Source organism: Daldinia childiae, assembly GCF_008694065.1.
Source record: "Daldinia childiae strain JS-1345 chromosome Unknown Scaffold9, whole genome shotgun sequence".
NCBI lineage: Eukaryota > Fungi > Ascomycota > Sordariomycetes > Xylariales > Hypoxylaceae > Daldinia > Daldinia childiae.
Genome location: NW_022984650.1, coordinates 1,408,052 through 1,421,887, shown reverse-complemented (window position 1 = coordinate 1,421,887; position 13,836 = coordinate 1,408,052). Strand labels below are relative to the sequence as shown.

The window sequence follows — 13,836 nt, the reverse complement described above, 5'->3', positions numbered from 1 at the left end:
GAGGTAGAAACCAGTCATCGGTCACGCGCATGTAAAATTTACATATTCTGCCTTGCCTTGCCTTGTCTGCCTACTCGAGTTGTCTAAAGCTATACAATATAGCAATTATCCCATGAGATTTGCATTTCATACAATACAATGTTAGGCATGCAAATGTCGAGTGAATGAATTCCCGAGAACATATTTAATAGCTTTTAAAGGCATGTAGCGATTATGTAATAGTTGGTGAGGCTGATGATAGGGAGCTTGGACCATATCATATGTAGCCTAACCCAATAGAGTGAGCTTTAGGTTATATTGTGGCTATTATTTCTATAGTTCACTTTCATTTTGTAAGGTAGTTATGAAGTTTTCGCATAACTACTGTGTTAGTAAGTTGCAATGGATTTTTTTTCTCTTATTCTACACACGCCAACCAGGAAACACAATTCAGAATTCATCATGACCACTCAAGTTCGGTTGAACATGGGTATAATGAAATCGACAAAATATTCCTCACCTCTCACCTTTCACTTCAAGCAAATTACCTATATAAAATGCCTAGCCTAGTGATATACATGTTTTGACACGAGATAACGACCAGTCAGGTATGAATTTGAGTAATTATTTCCTTTATAATGTGTTTAATAAATCGTAGTGAAGCTTCCCAGGTAAGCAACTTTGACTTATAGTGCTAAGACCAACGCGTCGTGACCTCATTACAGTAACCGCTAGCCCCGACTCTCTCGGGTGGGACAAGGCTAGCTCCGTAAGTACGACCAGGTAAAATAGTGTAGTTAAGCTTGCAGGTACCTATCAAGCGCGTTTGCGTGTACCCCATTTCGTGCACCGCGCCCAACCTCCCGACTTACACCGGAAAAGAAGAAGGAAGAAGAAAAAAAAACATCGCGAGTTAAGCTGCATTATGCAACCACAAAAAAAAAGGGAGACAGGAAGCGAAGTTATAATTTTCCGACCTAATTAATACACTCAGTATAATCCATTGGCTCTGCACTACTTACATTTGCATTGGAAAAATCTATATTGTCGCGCAGCTCTTTTTTTTTCCTCTTCTTTTTCTCCATTTTTTCCAACCGTGGGTGCGCATCCCGGCTCGCGTCAACGGGGCCACCTACAACTTCGAATTGTAGTTTCGCGACCGCTAGATTCAACCCGTTTTGCTATAGTCGCTGCAACCCGAAATTCCGATTCCGTATCGGTCAGCATACCGAGAGTCTATTTGCTCGCTTGGATATCGCATTTCTTGCCGTTGCAGGTTCTAATCGCATGCAATTGTATAATCAATAACTTGCATGCTTACCGCTTCCACGTCACTCGCTACCTCTCTCTTTCTCTCTCGAACAAGGATCACGCAAGATACACCAATTCGTTGAAGTGTCATCTCTAATTTAAGCCTGACTATCAGCCCTCTAACGCGATCAATTTACCTAGCGATAACGGCTTCCACCCTTAAATCACCACTCGAAACCTTCGCGCGTAAGAGAGGATAGCTCCTACGGCTACGCGCTCAGAGCATCACCTACAAGAGAGAGCATGAACAACTACGCAAGCAACGCCATGAACGAGTACAATGCGTCGGTGCGGCCAGGGTCAACGAGACCGGGCACGCGATTCGCAGCCCCAATTCGGAATCCAGAACACGCGGAGCCTTGGGATCAAATAAGCGACGAACATCGAAACGAGATCAACGATTGCGTGAGTGTCTCCTTTTCCAAGCCCATACGCGACCATATTTCGCTACGTGTAACAACTATGCGAATCCTCAACCAGGAAGCAAGACAAACACTGTAGAATAGACCATCAAGCTAACTAGTAACGGTTACAAACGCGCAGTTCCACCTCTTCGATATGAATAAAGACGAACAGCTCGACTTCAGCGAATTCAGGTACGCGCTACAAGCTCTCGGCTTCTCTAACCTCTCGCGGCCCGATCTCATCGCGTCATTTAAGTCCGCTGCGCGGCCGCGTCCAGGCTGGACACCCCTCCCATCTCTCCCGAACCAGCCGCCGCCACAAACCACGCCAGGCGTAGTCGACCTGCGGCTATCGCGCGAAGGCTTCCAAGCAGTCGCGGCGCGGTACGTAGCAGCACGCGACCCGCGCGAGGAGCTGCTCAAAACATTCGCCCTATTCGACCGCGGTGGCAAGGGCGTTATTACCGTCGATGACCTACGCAGCGTTGTGAAGGAACTTGGCGAAGACGTGCCTGACAACGAGCTGCACAGCATGATCGAGCAGTTCGACGTCGAGGGCAAGGGCGGCGTCAGCCGCGAGGAGTTTCTAGGTATCTTCCTCGATAGGTGATGACGGGAGCAATCTAGAAAGAAGCAAGCAAGCAGGTAGCCGAGAAGCGAGAAGAGCACGACTGAAGAACCCCTGTCTGCTTCGCTAGTCCCAGAGATAGGGCATCTAAACCTGGGAATCTAGCAGAAGCAGTAGTATCAGGAGAGAGTTTGCTCCGAGTATTCATCCCTCTAAGCTCCACACGCCGCCATCTAGCGCGTGTCCGGGAGCCGCAAGATGGAACAAGAATACCCCAAGCGGCAAGCCAAGCCAAGAGGATACCCGAGACAGCGGGCCAAGATGCAACAGACAAGAAGAATATAGGAGAACGGACCCGCTTGACATACGAACAAAGGGGCGTGCTACGGAAAAAGAAAAAGACGCGACGTAGAAAGAAGCTGAAGGGAGATGGAAAGCAAGCTTACAAGATACCCCATACCCATATTACATTACCTACATTACGATACGCTACTTCTATCTATCTAATATCACGCTACGCTTCTCCCCGGTTCTACATTTTGCGCTATTGCCTACCTAGGTACCTTACCACTTACCTTGTACTACCTATCATGCCGGGGTCTTTTTTAATATACCCCGAGAACCTGTATTCAAAGGGCAGTAAGAAGGGAGCGGTTGGGTTGGGCTGGGATGGGCTGGGTTAGGTTGGAATTGTATATACCCATCTTGCGTACGAAGTGCACTACTACTCTATCATGGATTGGTTTTAAGTTGCGCATTGGGTCTGACTACATAGTATCTGGTTTGCCTGTGCTCTGCATGGAAGCTTGGGGGAGGGCGGGCGTTCAGGCAAAAACAGGCGGGAATGGCGAGTATACATAGGATATGTATGCATGTTTATATATCCAGTCAGGGTATAAGGATAAGGGGGTCAGAATTTAAAAACATCACGTTTAATTATAACAATATTATCTTGATACACCGTTTAAAAACGAGGCCCATTCAATGTCTTCTATTGATCGTTTTGGCACTACGGGACTGCTGCCATCAAATGAAATCCGTCCCAGCTTCTCCCCAAAAGCACAACACGAGGCAGCAAAGGGGATTGTATCGTAGACCTAACCCCCCGCCTATGATTTTCCTTGGAGAGCAAATAGCAACCCTCCGGTACCCAACTCCTATCTACCATTAGTCGGCCGGAGGGCGCAGAGAACGCAATACGAGAAGTGTGGACTAAGATGGGTATCACCCAACTTAGGAGAATGCATGCATCACCACATGCGAATGAAGAGCGCGCGATCTGCATCACGAACGTCTTCGCAAGAAGAAATTCTAGAACTGGATGAGGTCTTGCCCCTGGTTGTTATTCTGTTGCGGTCGTGCCGCGAATGGGTTGCTCGCCCCACCGTATCCATTCATACTAACCGGTCCAGTAGCTGCAGGCATCTGCGGTGCGCCATAAGATACTGTTGGCATGCCGGTGAACTGCTGCCGAAGGAAAGGATTATTACCCGTAGCCTCGGCCGTGAGCCTGTTTACGCCTGCACCAGCCGAATTTACGAAGGTACCAGGTGCTGTATGCTGAGAAGGAATACGAAGATCACCAGTATTTCCAAATGTATCCATGCCGTCGCCACTAGCAAGAAGGGCGTTGAGCCTCTGTTCATGTTCACTAAGAGGCTTTTGAGGCTGTTTGGTTTGAAAGGACGGCTGGGGCTGGGGCTGGGACTGAAATTGAGGTTGGGGAGATGGAGTGAATCCCTGAAGCGACTTTTGCTCGGGAAGACTCTGCAAGCTGTTTAGAGTAGGAACTGCCGGGGTCTGGGATTGCTGCTGCTGTCGTCCAAAGCCGCTAGCAAAAGGATTATTCGACCCGGTTGGCATCGGCTTGAGCGCTGTTTGGTTGTTGTTAGAAGCCCATGGGTTGTTGCTTCCAGGCTGGGCGACTGGCTCTGGAGAAATAGCAGGTGGAGGTTGGAACTGAGGCTGGAACTGGGGTTGCTGGCCGTAAGGATTGTATCCAGTAGGCTGCATCTGGAATTGCTGCGCCGGAGGCTGGAGAGTATTTTGTTGTTGCAACTGCTGTTGAAATTGTTGTTGTTGTTGCTGCTGCTGCTGCTGCTGCTGTTGTTGGCCGTAAGGGTCATACACACCTGTCGGCTGAGGGTTGAACCCATTGTTAAAACCATTCGTGTAGCCATTCGCTGGGTATCCAGTATACGAATTGTTAACGTATCCGGTCGGTTGCGGTTGCATCATCTGGTTCTGATCGATCGGGTTTCCAAGCCAATCAACATTGCTACCTTGCTGGTATCCCATATTTAACCCAGTCGGTTGAGGCGCGTTGCTCGGCCCAGCATCGTCGAAGAGCGAACTAGCATTATTTTCTTCCAATTCTCGCCTTCTCCGTTCATCTTCCTCCTGGCTAAGCTTAATAGCCTTGGCCAAGTCGTCATCATCCTCAGGTCCCTGGCGGCTTTCGCGTTTCCTTCGATCCTCCTCTTCTTGATATTTGCTAGCTTCTAGTGCTAGCTTGTACTCGGCATCATCCTCATCGTCGCTATGTCGTCGGTGAGGTCGGTTGTTTCCTCGTGGGACCGTGGCACCCTCAGGCGCGAATTCCTCGATACCAGTAACACGAGACTTCCACGTCTTCCGATCGCTGCGTTCGGCTCGCAGCCGCTCTTCATCCAGAATCAAGGCTGTCAACTCTTTCGCGGCAACTCGTACTATATACCCATAATTAATGGCACGACTTCCAATTACATCTCAGAATAACTCACCATTTTGTCCTACGTCCCGGCCCTCTTCGTCGATATAAACAAACTCGCGCAAGGTTTTGATGATGTAAATATTCTTCCGCGCCCAGGTAACGATGAGCTCGGACCCTTCGTGAAGACAATAGTCCAGGACTTTTAGAGCCTTCAAAACGTGCCTCCAATTCTTGCCTTTGTCGTTTAGACGCTTGTCGAGCATGTCAACGATGTCATAGAACTCCGTCGACCTAGAGAAGTAGTTAGAGAAACTGGTATAATGCAAATATAGTGCAATTACGAGTGAGCATACGAATTGAATGTGAGATGAGCGATCTCGCTCATCTGAGTTCCGGTCGGGCCCCATGGGTCATTACTCGTGGCTGCGGAAAATAAATCAGCATTCCACTTCAACTAAGCGCAATATAGTTCGGTATAGATAGATAGTAAATGGTTGCACTCTACTAACCTTCGCGCACTTTGACCTGGACACTCGAGTAACCCTTGGTGACATTTTTCACACTTCTCATAACCTTAGACATCTTGACGATATTCCTCCAAACGAACGAAACGGGCTATGCGAATACAACAATAAAGAAGGAGGCGAAGACAAGCACTGTTGTGATGGGTTGAAATGTTGGAGATGATACGATCGTAGAATGATCAGTAGTCGGCGCGACGAAAGCGCAATCCAACCGGCGGATTATCTCTCAGTTACCGTTTATCGTAATCCCAGCGTCGTCGCAGACTCGTCTAATGCAAGAGCCGTCGACAGCTCCGACGACAACTTTTGCCCGCGACTCGGAATAAAATAATGAACAAGTACAGATCCTCTAGTAGTTTAATCGCGATTAAGAGGGGCCGAGTTCTTCGGAGAGGGGGGAGGAGGTTGGTTGAATTGGTTGATTAGAGAGGTAACTTTTAATTGATGAACTGAGGAAGTTGGGAGGGGAGCCCAAAGTTGTGCCAGTACACGTTGTACCGTACGCACCCAAAAGAGACGAGACAGGCGTAATGCGGGCCTTGGCAACAGGAGACGCAGCAGCGATACGTACCCGGGGTTATTTGTTGCAGGTATTAGAACTTAGTTGTATATAACCGCCGAAGGTCCTTGGGGAAAAAAAAAAGAATTATTAATACAGAGGAAAGGGGGCAAGATTAGATACAGGATAAAACTAAGTAATAATATGGAAAGATAATAAATTCAATAATAAAGAGTAGTTATATCTTTTCGTTTTTACAATTAACAATTGACGAAAAGGAAAGCAGATAATTATTGAAGGCAAATCAGCAACTACTGCAAATTAGAATAGATTAAGTGGTTAGAACGGTCAAAAATAGGAGACTAACAATAATAATAAGGTTGGAATGGGTTGGCTGGGTCAGGCGGGTTAATTGATACATGATAAGATACGTACTTCGTACATGATACATAAGATACTTCCAAGAAGGTTCTTACTTTCGGGTGGCCATTTGTGACGCGGCAGGAAAGTGTCCCCATGAGCCCCATCGACGTGTCCTGTCTTCCTGTTGGTCAGAATCGGGCAAGCTGCGCTTTTTCCGTTTTACACATGAGCACGAACCTCCAAGTACAATTCCAGTACATTACGTACATTTCTTGCATTACCTTAGGTACCTACATAATGTACTCCGCGTACTACATACTACCTCACTATTTTAGTATGCATGGAAGCATGTCATCCTATTCGTTGAGTCAAGGATGACGTAGAGTAGTGGAGTTCTCAATCTCAATTGAACCCTTCAGAAACCTTTCAGCTTCTTCGAATGTACCCTTATGCACAAAATCTTCATACATACATTGCATTACGACCTGCTTACTGGTGAACGCATACATGAACGTAGTATTATTGGTAATATGCAGTCAGGAGTACTGGAGATAATTACATATTACAATACAACGCTTGCTTGTGACAAAGGCACCTCCTTACACTGTTGAGAGAAATAAATCAGGGGCTTACATAGTTTGGTAGTAGTATTGAAAAACACCCAAGATCACACATAGCTCTATCATACATAGAGCTCATAATTCATCTGATTTAGGTTGGTGGTTTTTTTACTTAGTCAAGTATGCAACACAGCCTCCAACTAGGAATCACTATGCCCATTCAACGCCAATACATAAAATCGCTCCGATATAAAATTCAAAAAGATTAAGCAACCAGTCCGTATCAGATAGGGTTTCGTCTATTGTCCTGGCACCGGAGCCTTGGTAGCTTCCGTAGGTTCAACTTCCATCATATCCAACCACTCGAGCGTAAAAGCTGTGACGATTTTAGACCAGTCACGCACGGTTGGCATATCTAAGTGAGCACCATCGTCCTCCATTTTGTGCCACGCATCGGGGAACGGCGAGGCAATCATATGTAGAATTGGCACTCCACGAGCAATAAAAGGCTTGTGATCGTCCTCGATGTAGAGAGATCGAAAAGAAGTCGGCTTCTTATCCGATTCTGGTAGAAAGGGGCGCTTCGGTTTCGACTCAAGAAGATCTAGCTTACGCATTCTATCCTCGATAGTGGCCATAGCCTTATAAGCCCAGTGCGTTGGCAGGAACAACGACGGCACGGTTGGATCAGGCGCGCCGAGAAGGTCCAAAAGCACAAGCATGCTAATCTGATCTAACGGGTTACGGTAAAATGACATTGCTGGGTGAGGGGAATTCTCCCAATGCTCAGCTAGAGCTCTGAGTTTTCGTTAGTACGTGCTCTATCTTGTAAAAGTGAGTATTTGTTAGGGCTTACCGGGATCCATAGAGTGAGTCGGATTCCGACCACCTCTGAAATGCCTCCTCACCATCGAACAAAATAATCTGTACGCCCATATCCATCGCCACAGTCCCTCCTTCGCCAAGCGCAGACATCTCATCGTGCATCTGTGTAATAAATTTGTCGATGTATCTCGCAGCATGCATGAGAATAGCACAAGGCACTGCGCTATCAGTAGCACCAATGAACCCTTTAGGGGTAATCAAGCTATCGTAATGAGCCGCGAGCGTCAACAGATTTGACTGTCCCTCTTTGACCCATGGCGGCTCCCTCTTGAATACTAGATTCGCGAATGGTAACTCTTTGTTCCCTGAGACGGGGGTTTTTGAGGTTGAGTTATACCACTCGATATTCCATTTTGGTAATTCGTTTGTGAAGAAGTCCACGAAATGTTTTTGAACAGCAGCCTGACCCGGAGTGCCTGGAACTCGCGGGATTAAAACTGGTGCCAGAAGCTTACCCTTTTCAATATCAAAGTCATTGCCTCCCGATGGGACCAATTTAAGAAAGTTGTCCGATAATGCCGTGTATGCGACGACGGGTGCGATGAGAAGATGATGCAGAGCCAAGAGGAATAGCGTCGAGATTACGCGGCCCGGCATTACTAAGTTCAACATGTTCGGGCGCTTCATAGCTGCCTGATCTGCTGACTACCTCGAACCAGCGAGGTTATTCATTATACACCTGTCTAATCGAAACGGAAGATGCCAGGTGATGAGTTGGAATTGAAACTAAACAAACTTGACAAAGTTCAACTTTAGCCGTGTCTGTAATAATTGGTCATTACCCCTTATCCTTATCTGCAAGGCTGAAACATGGGCGGCATCAATTACAAATTGTTGCCGATTGTACCTGAATACGTCCTTATCCGGTTTAATGGTATGCATTTATAAGTTAAATGCACTAGTCCATATATAAAGCTCGTGAGAGTACAAGAGGCAGTTAACAATAACAAAAGCTGATATTAAAATCTAACATATAAGATTTTTTCACTTTAGAGTATTTATACACAAGTCCAGCCCGGTAAGTAAGTTAATAATTTAACAATTTAGATCAAGGTGCTTAAGACTATCAAACAAGTTCACCTTTAAATTTAAATTTATACAGCATCTCATATGTAATAATTATACAAGTTCCTTCGTATCTTAATAGACTTTTAAATATATTCAAACCGAGTAAAATATTCACAATTAGAAACGTAATTTAATTTAATCGTTCCGCTGTAAATAGCGGATATACTTTCAAATCATATAGGTATATTCTTGGTAATTCAAAAGAACTCTTCTATAGAATAGTTAACACATCAACAAATGGAATCACACATATTAAAAATCACATCTTCAATTTATCATAATTAGTCAACACCTCACTAATCTTCAAAATCCAGAGATAATAGAGGACTTATAAACTATTGGAGTTCTAAGACCATCAAACCTCCAAGGTAAAACTCCTTATTAATTTAACTTCGTAGGAAAAATCAAATTTAAAAATTAACGTATTACCATAGCATGGCATTTACATATTCTATAAGCAAAAACATAACTATAACATAATATATAGCCGAATCTGCCTGTCACGACAAGATGTTTAAAGCTATACTGCTATGCACCTTTTATTATAACCCATCAATACGTAAAGCCTTTCTTAGTAGCTAATTTAATACTAGCTAAAACACATGACATATACATTACCTCGAAAAACTAATATGCTACCAATCAAACCTAAAGACTTACGATATCTTGAAATTTTAAATATTAAATTAATACTTGTTATACTGAGTCACTTATAAAATTCGGCAAGTAGACTCTACATAATATATTAAATATATCCTAGCATCACCCCACGGATGAGAAATCATGTCACAGGTAGTAATATACAGAGGTAATCTAAGTACCTAACGCTTCAAATATCTACGAACATAATCCGAACATCTAGTTTAGAAGATGAAGGATCAAGTCATTTGTCGTGCAAGGGAATAAATCAGAGCTTTTAACACTGAATTGGTTTTAGGCTTGAACAAAGTCGACTTTAACTAGTATAGGATAGACGTTAAAAGATAGCTACGAATATAAATGCTTCTGCCCCCGAATTTCTTCATGCCCTACACACATCTCTTTAAACTTTGAAAGTAGAGTCATGGAAAGAGGTCAAACCAGGTAACGATAAAATCAAATGTTCCATTAGGTATCTACCAGCGTCGCAACTAAACTTCTTCGCCATACGCCATTCCCTTGGCTTTGTGCATTCCCTAAACTCGCGTGAATCAATGAATATCTTCCTGATGAATCCCTAAAACCCCATCGCAATTATACACTAGATACAACACAAATAATTACAATGCCAGTCTGGGATTATAAACGGTGCTTTACGTCTCCCCTGTTTCTACGCCTACGTCTTCTTGGTAGCTACCAACTCCGCTCATATCCACATCGACGTCAGCATCGCCAGGCAATGCGGATCCGCTGTTGGTTGCAGTATCGGCAGTATCGAACTTGGCAGAGAAGGATGCGACTTGCTTGCCCTTCTGACTCTTGCTGGCTTCGGTGACTTGCACCTGGACTGTGTCTTGAGTGTCGTTTTCATCTGTAATTGCTAGACCTGCCAGTCGCTTACGCTCAACCCACGCTGGTGGTAAACCAGGACCGCTATCCGCGTTGCCATAATCACTCTTCTTGGTACCCTTTGGCCATCGACCGGGACCACGGCCGGTACCGCCAGGCTTACGTTTACCTGAAGTTGTCTTCTGAGCTGACTTCCGAACAGCAGCGCCGCCTGTTGAGCGACGAGCTTTGGGCCGTACAGCGCGTCGCGAGCTTGGAGGTGGGATACGCGGCAGAGGCGGCGGTCTAGCAATACCTGAGTTGAGGCGTGAAATGGCCGTGCGCCTGTTATTTATTGGCGGGAAAACTTGGAATCTGTTGGCTGGGATAGTATCGTATGGCTTAAGCCAATCGTTTTCGTCGTCTGGAATATTCGCAGGAGCAGTAGTACCAACTGAAATACTTGGGTCTTCAGACCTGCTTGCAGAAGTATTTGCGTTTTCCTTGCCAATACCATTAGGTTTTATATCCTCAGGAGGCTCGATAATGGCATTATCATTTGGTTCCGTCGATTCGAGGACGGATGATTCGGCGCCCAGAGGCGGTTTTTGGTTGGTAGGCTGCGGGATGGCAAAATCTCCAGTCGCAATGCCGCTTTCTGCCAGGGTCTGGACAGCTTTGACCTCTTCGTCCTCTTCGCGGGGAGCGATCGTGTTAAGAGCTGGCCCCAACTCGAAATTTGTAGCGTTGCTACGGCCCATGACATAAGGCATCCACGTAAGATTTTTAGGAATTAGCTTCACGTAATTCTTCGCCTCCCATTTCGCAACTTCTTTATGACAGTAGGAAATATCAATCCGGAACGCGTAGACTTGAGTGACGGGATCCCGAACGAGGAAGCGGAGTGCCTCGAGGGCCGAGATAACATCATCCGGGGTCATTCCTGTATCGTCTGATATCTGCCTAATGCTCAAGCCCTTCCTCTGCAACTGGTTTTCAGGCATGTGTTCAATGAGGTACTTGCACATGACCAATCTCCAATAATTTCGATACGACACGAGGCCCATATCAGATAGCGGCTTCTCAGGAGAGCCGGTTTTCTCCTCTACTTTTGTTAAAAGATAAGAGAAGTCGATAAGTAGATGGCCGTAACCTTTTCGCTGGTGGATGGGCAATGTGAGGATGCAGCTCACATTATTCTGACTACTCGCACGCTTTTCTTTGGAAAAGTAGCCCACAAAGTGATAGCCTAGATCGTCGTACTCGCAAAGGACGTAGAATAGGAACGGCTCAACATCGTAATATAGCGTCTTAGAACCGAGGAAGAGTTTGGCTAGAAGGCAGAGGTTTTGACAGTATACTGGATTTTTTCGGCCATCAACTTCGAAGAAGGAAACTGAGCCATGCCGATATATTTCGTCACCAGGAGGGTGCTTTGCGGCGCATTTGAGCTTGTGTCGCCAGGCAACATAATCCGAGTTCATATATTTTAAGCAAAATTCGCAAATGTATAGGACTCGGTTGCGACTATACTCTTCGGGGTATGGTGCAGCATACCAGGTGTCTATTTCCCAGCCGCCAAATTCGATACATTCAATCTGGCTTGCGGGACCAGAAGCCTTTCGTGACTTCTTTACCGGTACCTCTGCTTCGGCTTGCATAGCAAGCAATCTATTTCTCCATTCTTCTTCCGCCTTCTGTTTCGCCTCATCAAATCGTCGCCGGTCATCTTTAGTGGGTAGCGTCTTCGTCGTATCCGCTTGTTCCTCGCTTAGGATGCCACCGTATGGCTTACCTTTAAGCTCGTCTGGCTCCTTATCGTAAAATGAGTAAAATGGCTGAGAATAGCTGGAGGGAAAGAATGGTGTCATTGGGGGTGGTTCAGCAGCAGCCGCGGTTCGTGTTGACGTGACATTTCTGGATGAACGAGATGATCTGGATGTAGTTCCCCGCCCAGCTCGTTTTCTCCGGGCTCTTGAGCTGCGTGAAAGTTTATGTAATTCCGTAGCACTCACTCGCATCTTTACCAGCAGACTGGAGCGTGACTTCTTAATAATCGTGCATAAAGCCTCTGAGCTTGATGCCTTGTGGCGCAGGGAGCGCCCTGACCTTGGTCTACTTGATGTTTCTGCCGAATTTGCGGTCTCCTGTATAACTTCGTCTTGGGCAGATTCATCAGAAGTATTTTTTCTTCGCTTACGTAGCGACATTACTTCCTCTACATCTACCTCCGCCTCAGGTGACGACGTCTTCCTTTTTCGTAGGACTCGCGAGCCATCCATAGGGTCTTCGTCGAGTACTAACTGCTTAAAAACAGAGTGGGAATCTGGCTTGTTCATACCGCGATGAGAAGGGAGTAGATCTCGGGCAAGTTTAGGAGCGGTTGATAGACTGGTTGCAGTAGGGGATAAATCACTATCGTCGGCACCATCTAGTTCCATATCGTGATCGCCTTCTGCGTTCTCACGATCAAAATGCGCTTCCGAATCTGATCCTGAATCATTAGTAGCACAGTCTGGACATCTCCAAATCGATATATCTATGCAAATTGGTGAGTTATATAACTAAGCATGAACTATTGTGTGTAGAACATACCATTTATATCGACAAGTGCTCCTTCTTCGCGGGCGCATTGTTGGTGAGCTGAGTGTTGCAAGTTAGATTACTCACAAAGAGATATGAACACCTATAAAGACATTGTACGCACCATGTTCACCACATTTCTTGCATGTAAGGTAGGCCTCAAATTCTACTCCCGGATCGTGTTCCTCGTCCTTTTTGCAGAACATGCAGTTATTAGGGTCAACAGCGTCAGAGTCTTCCTCTTCTTCTTCGTCATCATTTTCGACGACTTCTTCCCACTCTTGTGTTGATTCCCGAGTGGAGCCTGACCCCAGGCTGATATCATCATCACTATCGCTTTCTTCATCACCGGGTTTGATCTTTACGGCGCCAACACCTTCGTTTTCGTCTTCATCTTCGTCTTCGTCAGCAGCTCCTTCCGCTACATCATCCTCATCGCTGGAATTAGCGTTTGGATTAATGTGACGTTGTGCAGCATCATCGTCATCGTCCTCTCCTTCTGCGTCAACATCAGAGGCATCCTCATCATGGATGTCGTCGCCATCGCTGACCGAGGTCTCACCATCGTGATCACTAGCTTCACCACTACTAGCTGGCATCCCATCCAATCCTCCTGCGTTGTAGTGTGAAGCTGTTTCGTCTACAAGTACCATGTTGGCACCTATAGTATTATCATTACTGTAGCTTGGTACAATATGATTGGCCACTATATGGGCTGAATCTCCTGAGTTGCCCGAGGGCAAGGGGGCGCTGCTATCTACCATCATTGGGTCGTCTGGTAGATCTTCCTCAAACTCGGCATCCTCTTCGGATAATACTACGCTTTGTTGTAGTTCCTCTTGCATGAGTTGTGTATTTGCCATCGCCTTACCGATTCGGCAGGTATGGTCGACGAGTATTGTGTAGTAGAGCGTGGTTTCTTTTTATTTACGT

The 13,836-nt window shown here is 45.9% G+C and overlaps 3 protein-coding genes across 4 annotated transcripts; 1 reads left to right on the top strand and 2 right to left on the bottom strand.

Annotated features, from left to right (window-relative positions):
• Nucleotides 1-1,533: 1,533 nt before the first annotated feature.
• GL218_07591 (Centrin-3) lies at nucleotides 1,534-2,304 on the top strand (the record flags this gene model as incomplete). Its single annotated transcript, XM_033584354.1, has 2 exons — nucleotides 1,534-1,695; nucleotides 1,834-2,304. 2 exons carry the CDS (start codon nucleotides 1,534-1,536, stop codon nucleotides 2,302-2,304), a joined length of 633 nt encoding a protein of 210 aa, XP_033432339.1.
• Nucleotides 2,305-3,573: 1,269 nt separating this feature from the next.
• Nucleotides 3,574-5,536, bottom strand: GL218_07590 (Epsin-1; the record flags this gene model as incomplete). Its single annotated transcript, XM_033584353.1, has 5 exons — nucleotides 3,574-4,136; nucleotides 4,395-4,970; nucleotides 5,025-5,245; nucleotides 5,308-5,377; nucleotides 5,464-5,536. The coding sequence occupies 5 exons, from the start codon at nucleotides 5,534-5,536 to the stop codon at nucleotides 3,574-3,576; spliced, it is 1,503 nt and encodes a 500-aa protein (XP_033432340.1).
• Nucleotides 5,537-7,199: 1,663 nt separating this feature from the next.
• GL218_07589 (Histone acetyltransferase mst2) lies at nucleotides 7,200-13,766 on the bottom strand (the record flags this gene model as incomplete). 2 transcript variants are annotated; one of them, XM_033584351.1, is made up of 5 exons in its annotated part: nucleotides 7,200-7,698; nucleotides 7,757-8,430; nucleotides 10,173-12,859; nucleotides 12,916-12,963; nucleotides 13,028-13,766. In XM_033584351.1, 5 exons carry the CDS (start codon nucleotides 13,764-13,766, stop codon nucleotides 7,200-7,202), a joined length of 4,647 nt encoding a protein of 1,548 aa, XP_033432593.1. The 2 variants fall into 2 exon arrangements, with proteins under 2 accessions (XP_033432593.1, XP_033432592.1); XM_033584352.1 differs by having other exon boundaries at nucleotides 13,028-13,556.
• Nucleotides 13,767-13,836: the final 70 nt, after the last annotated feature.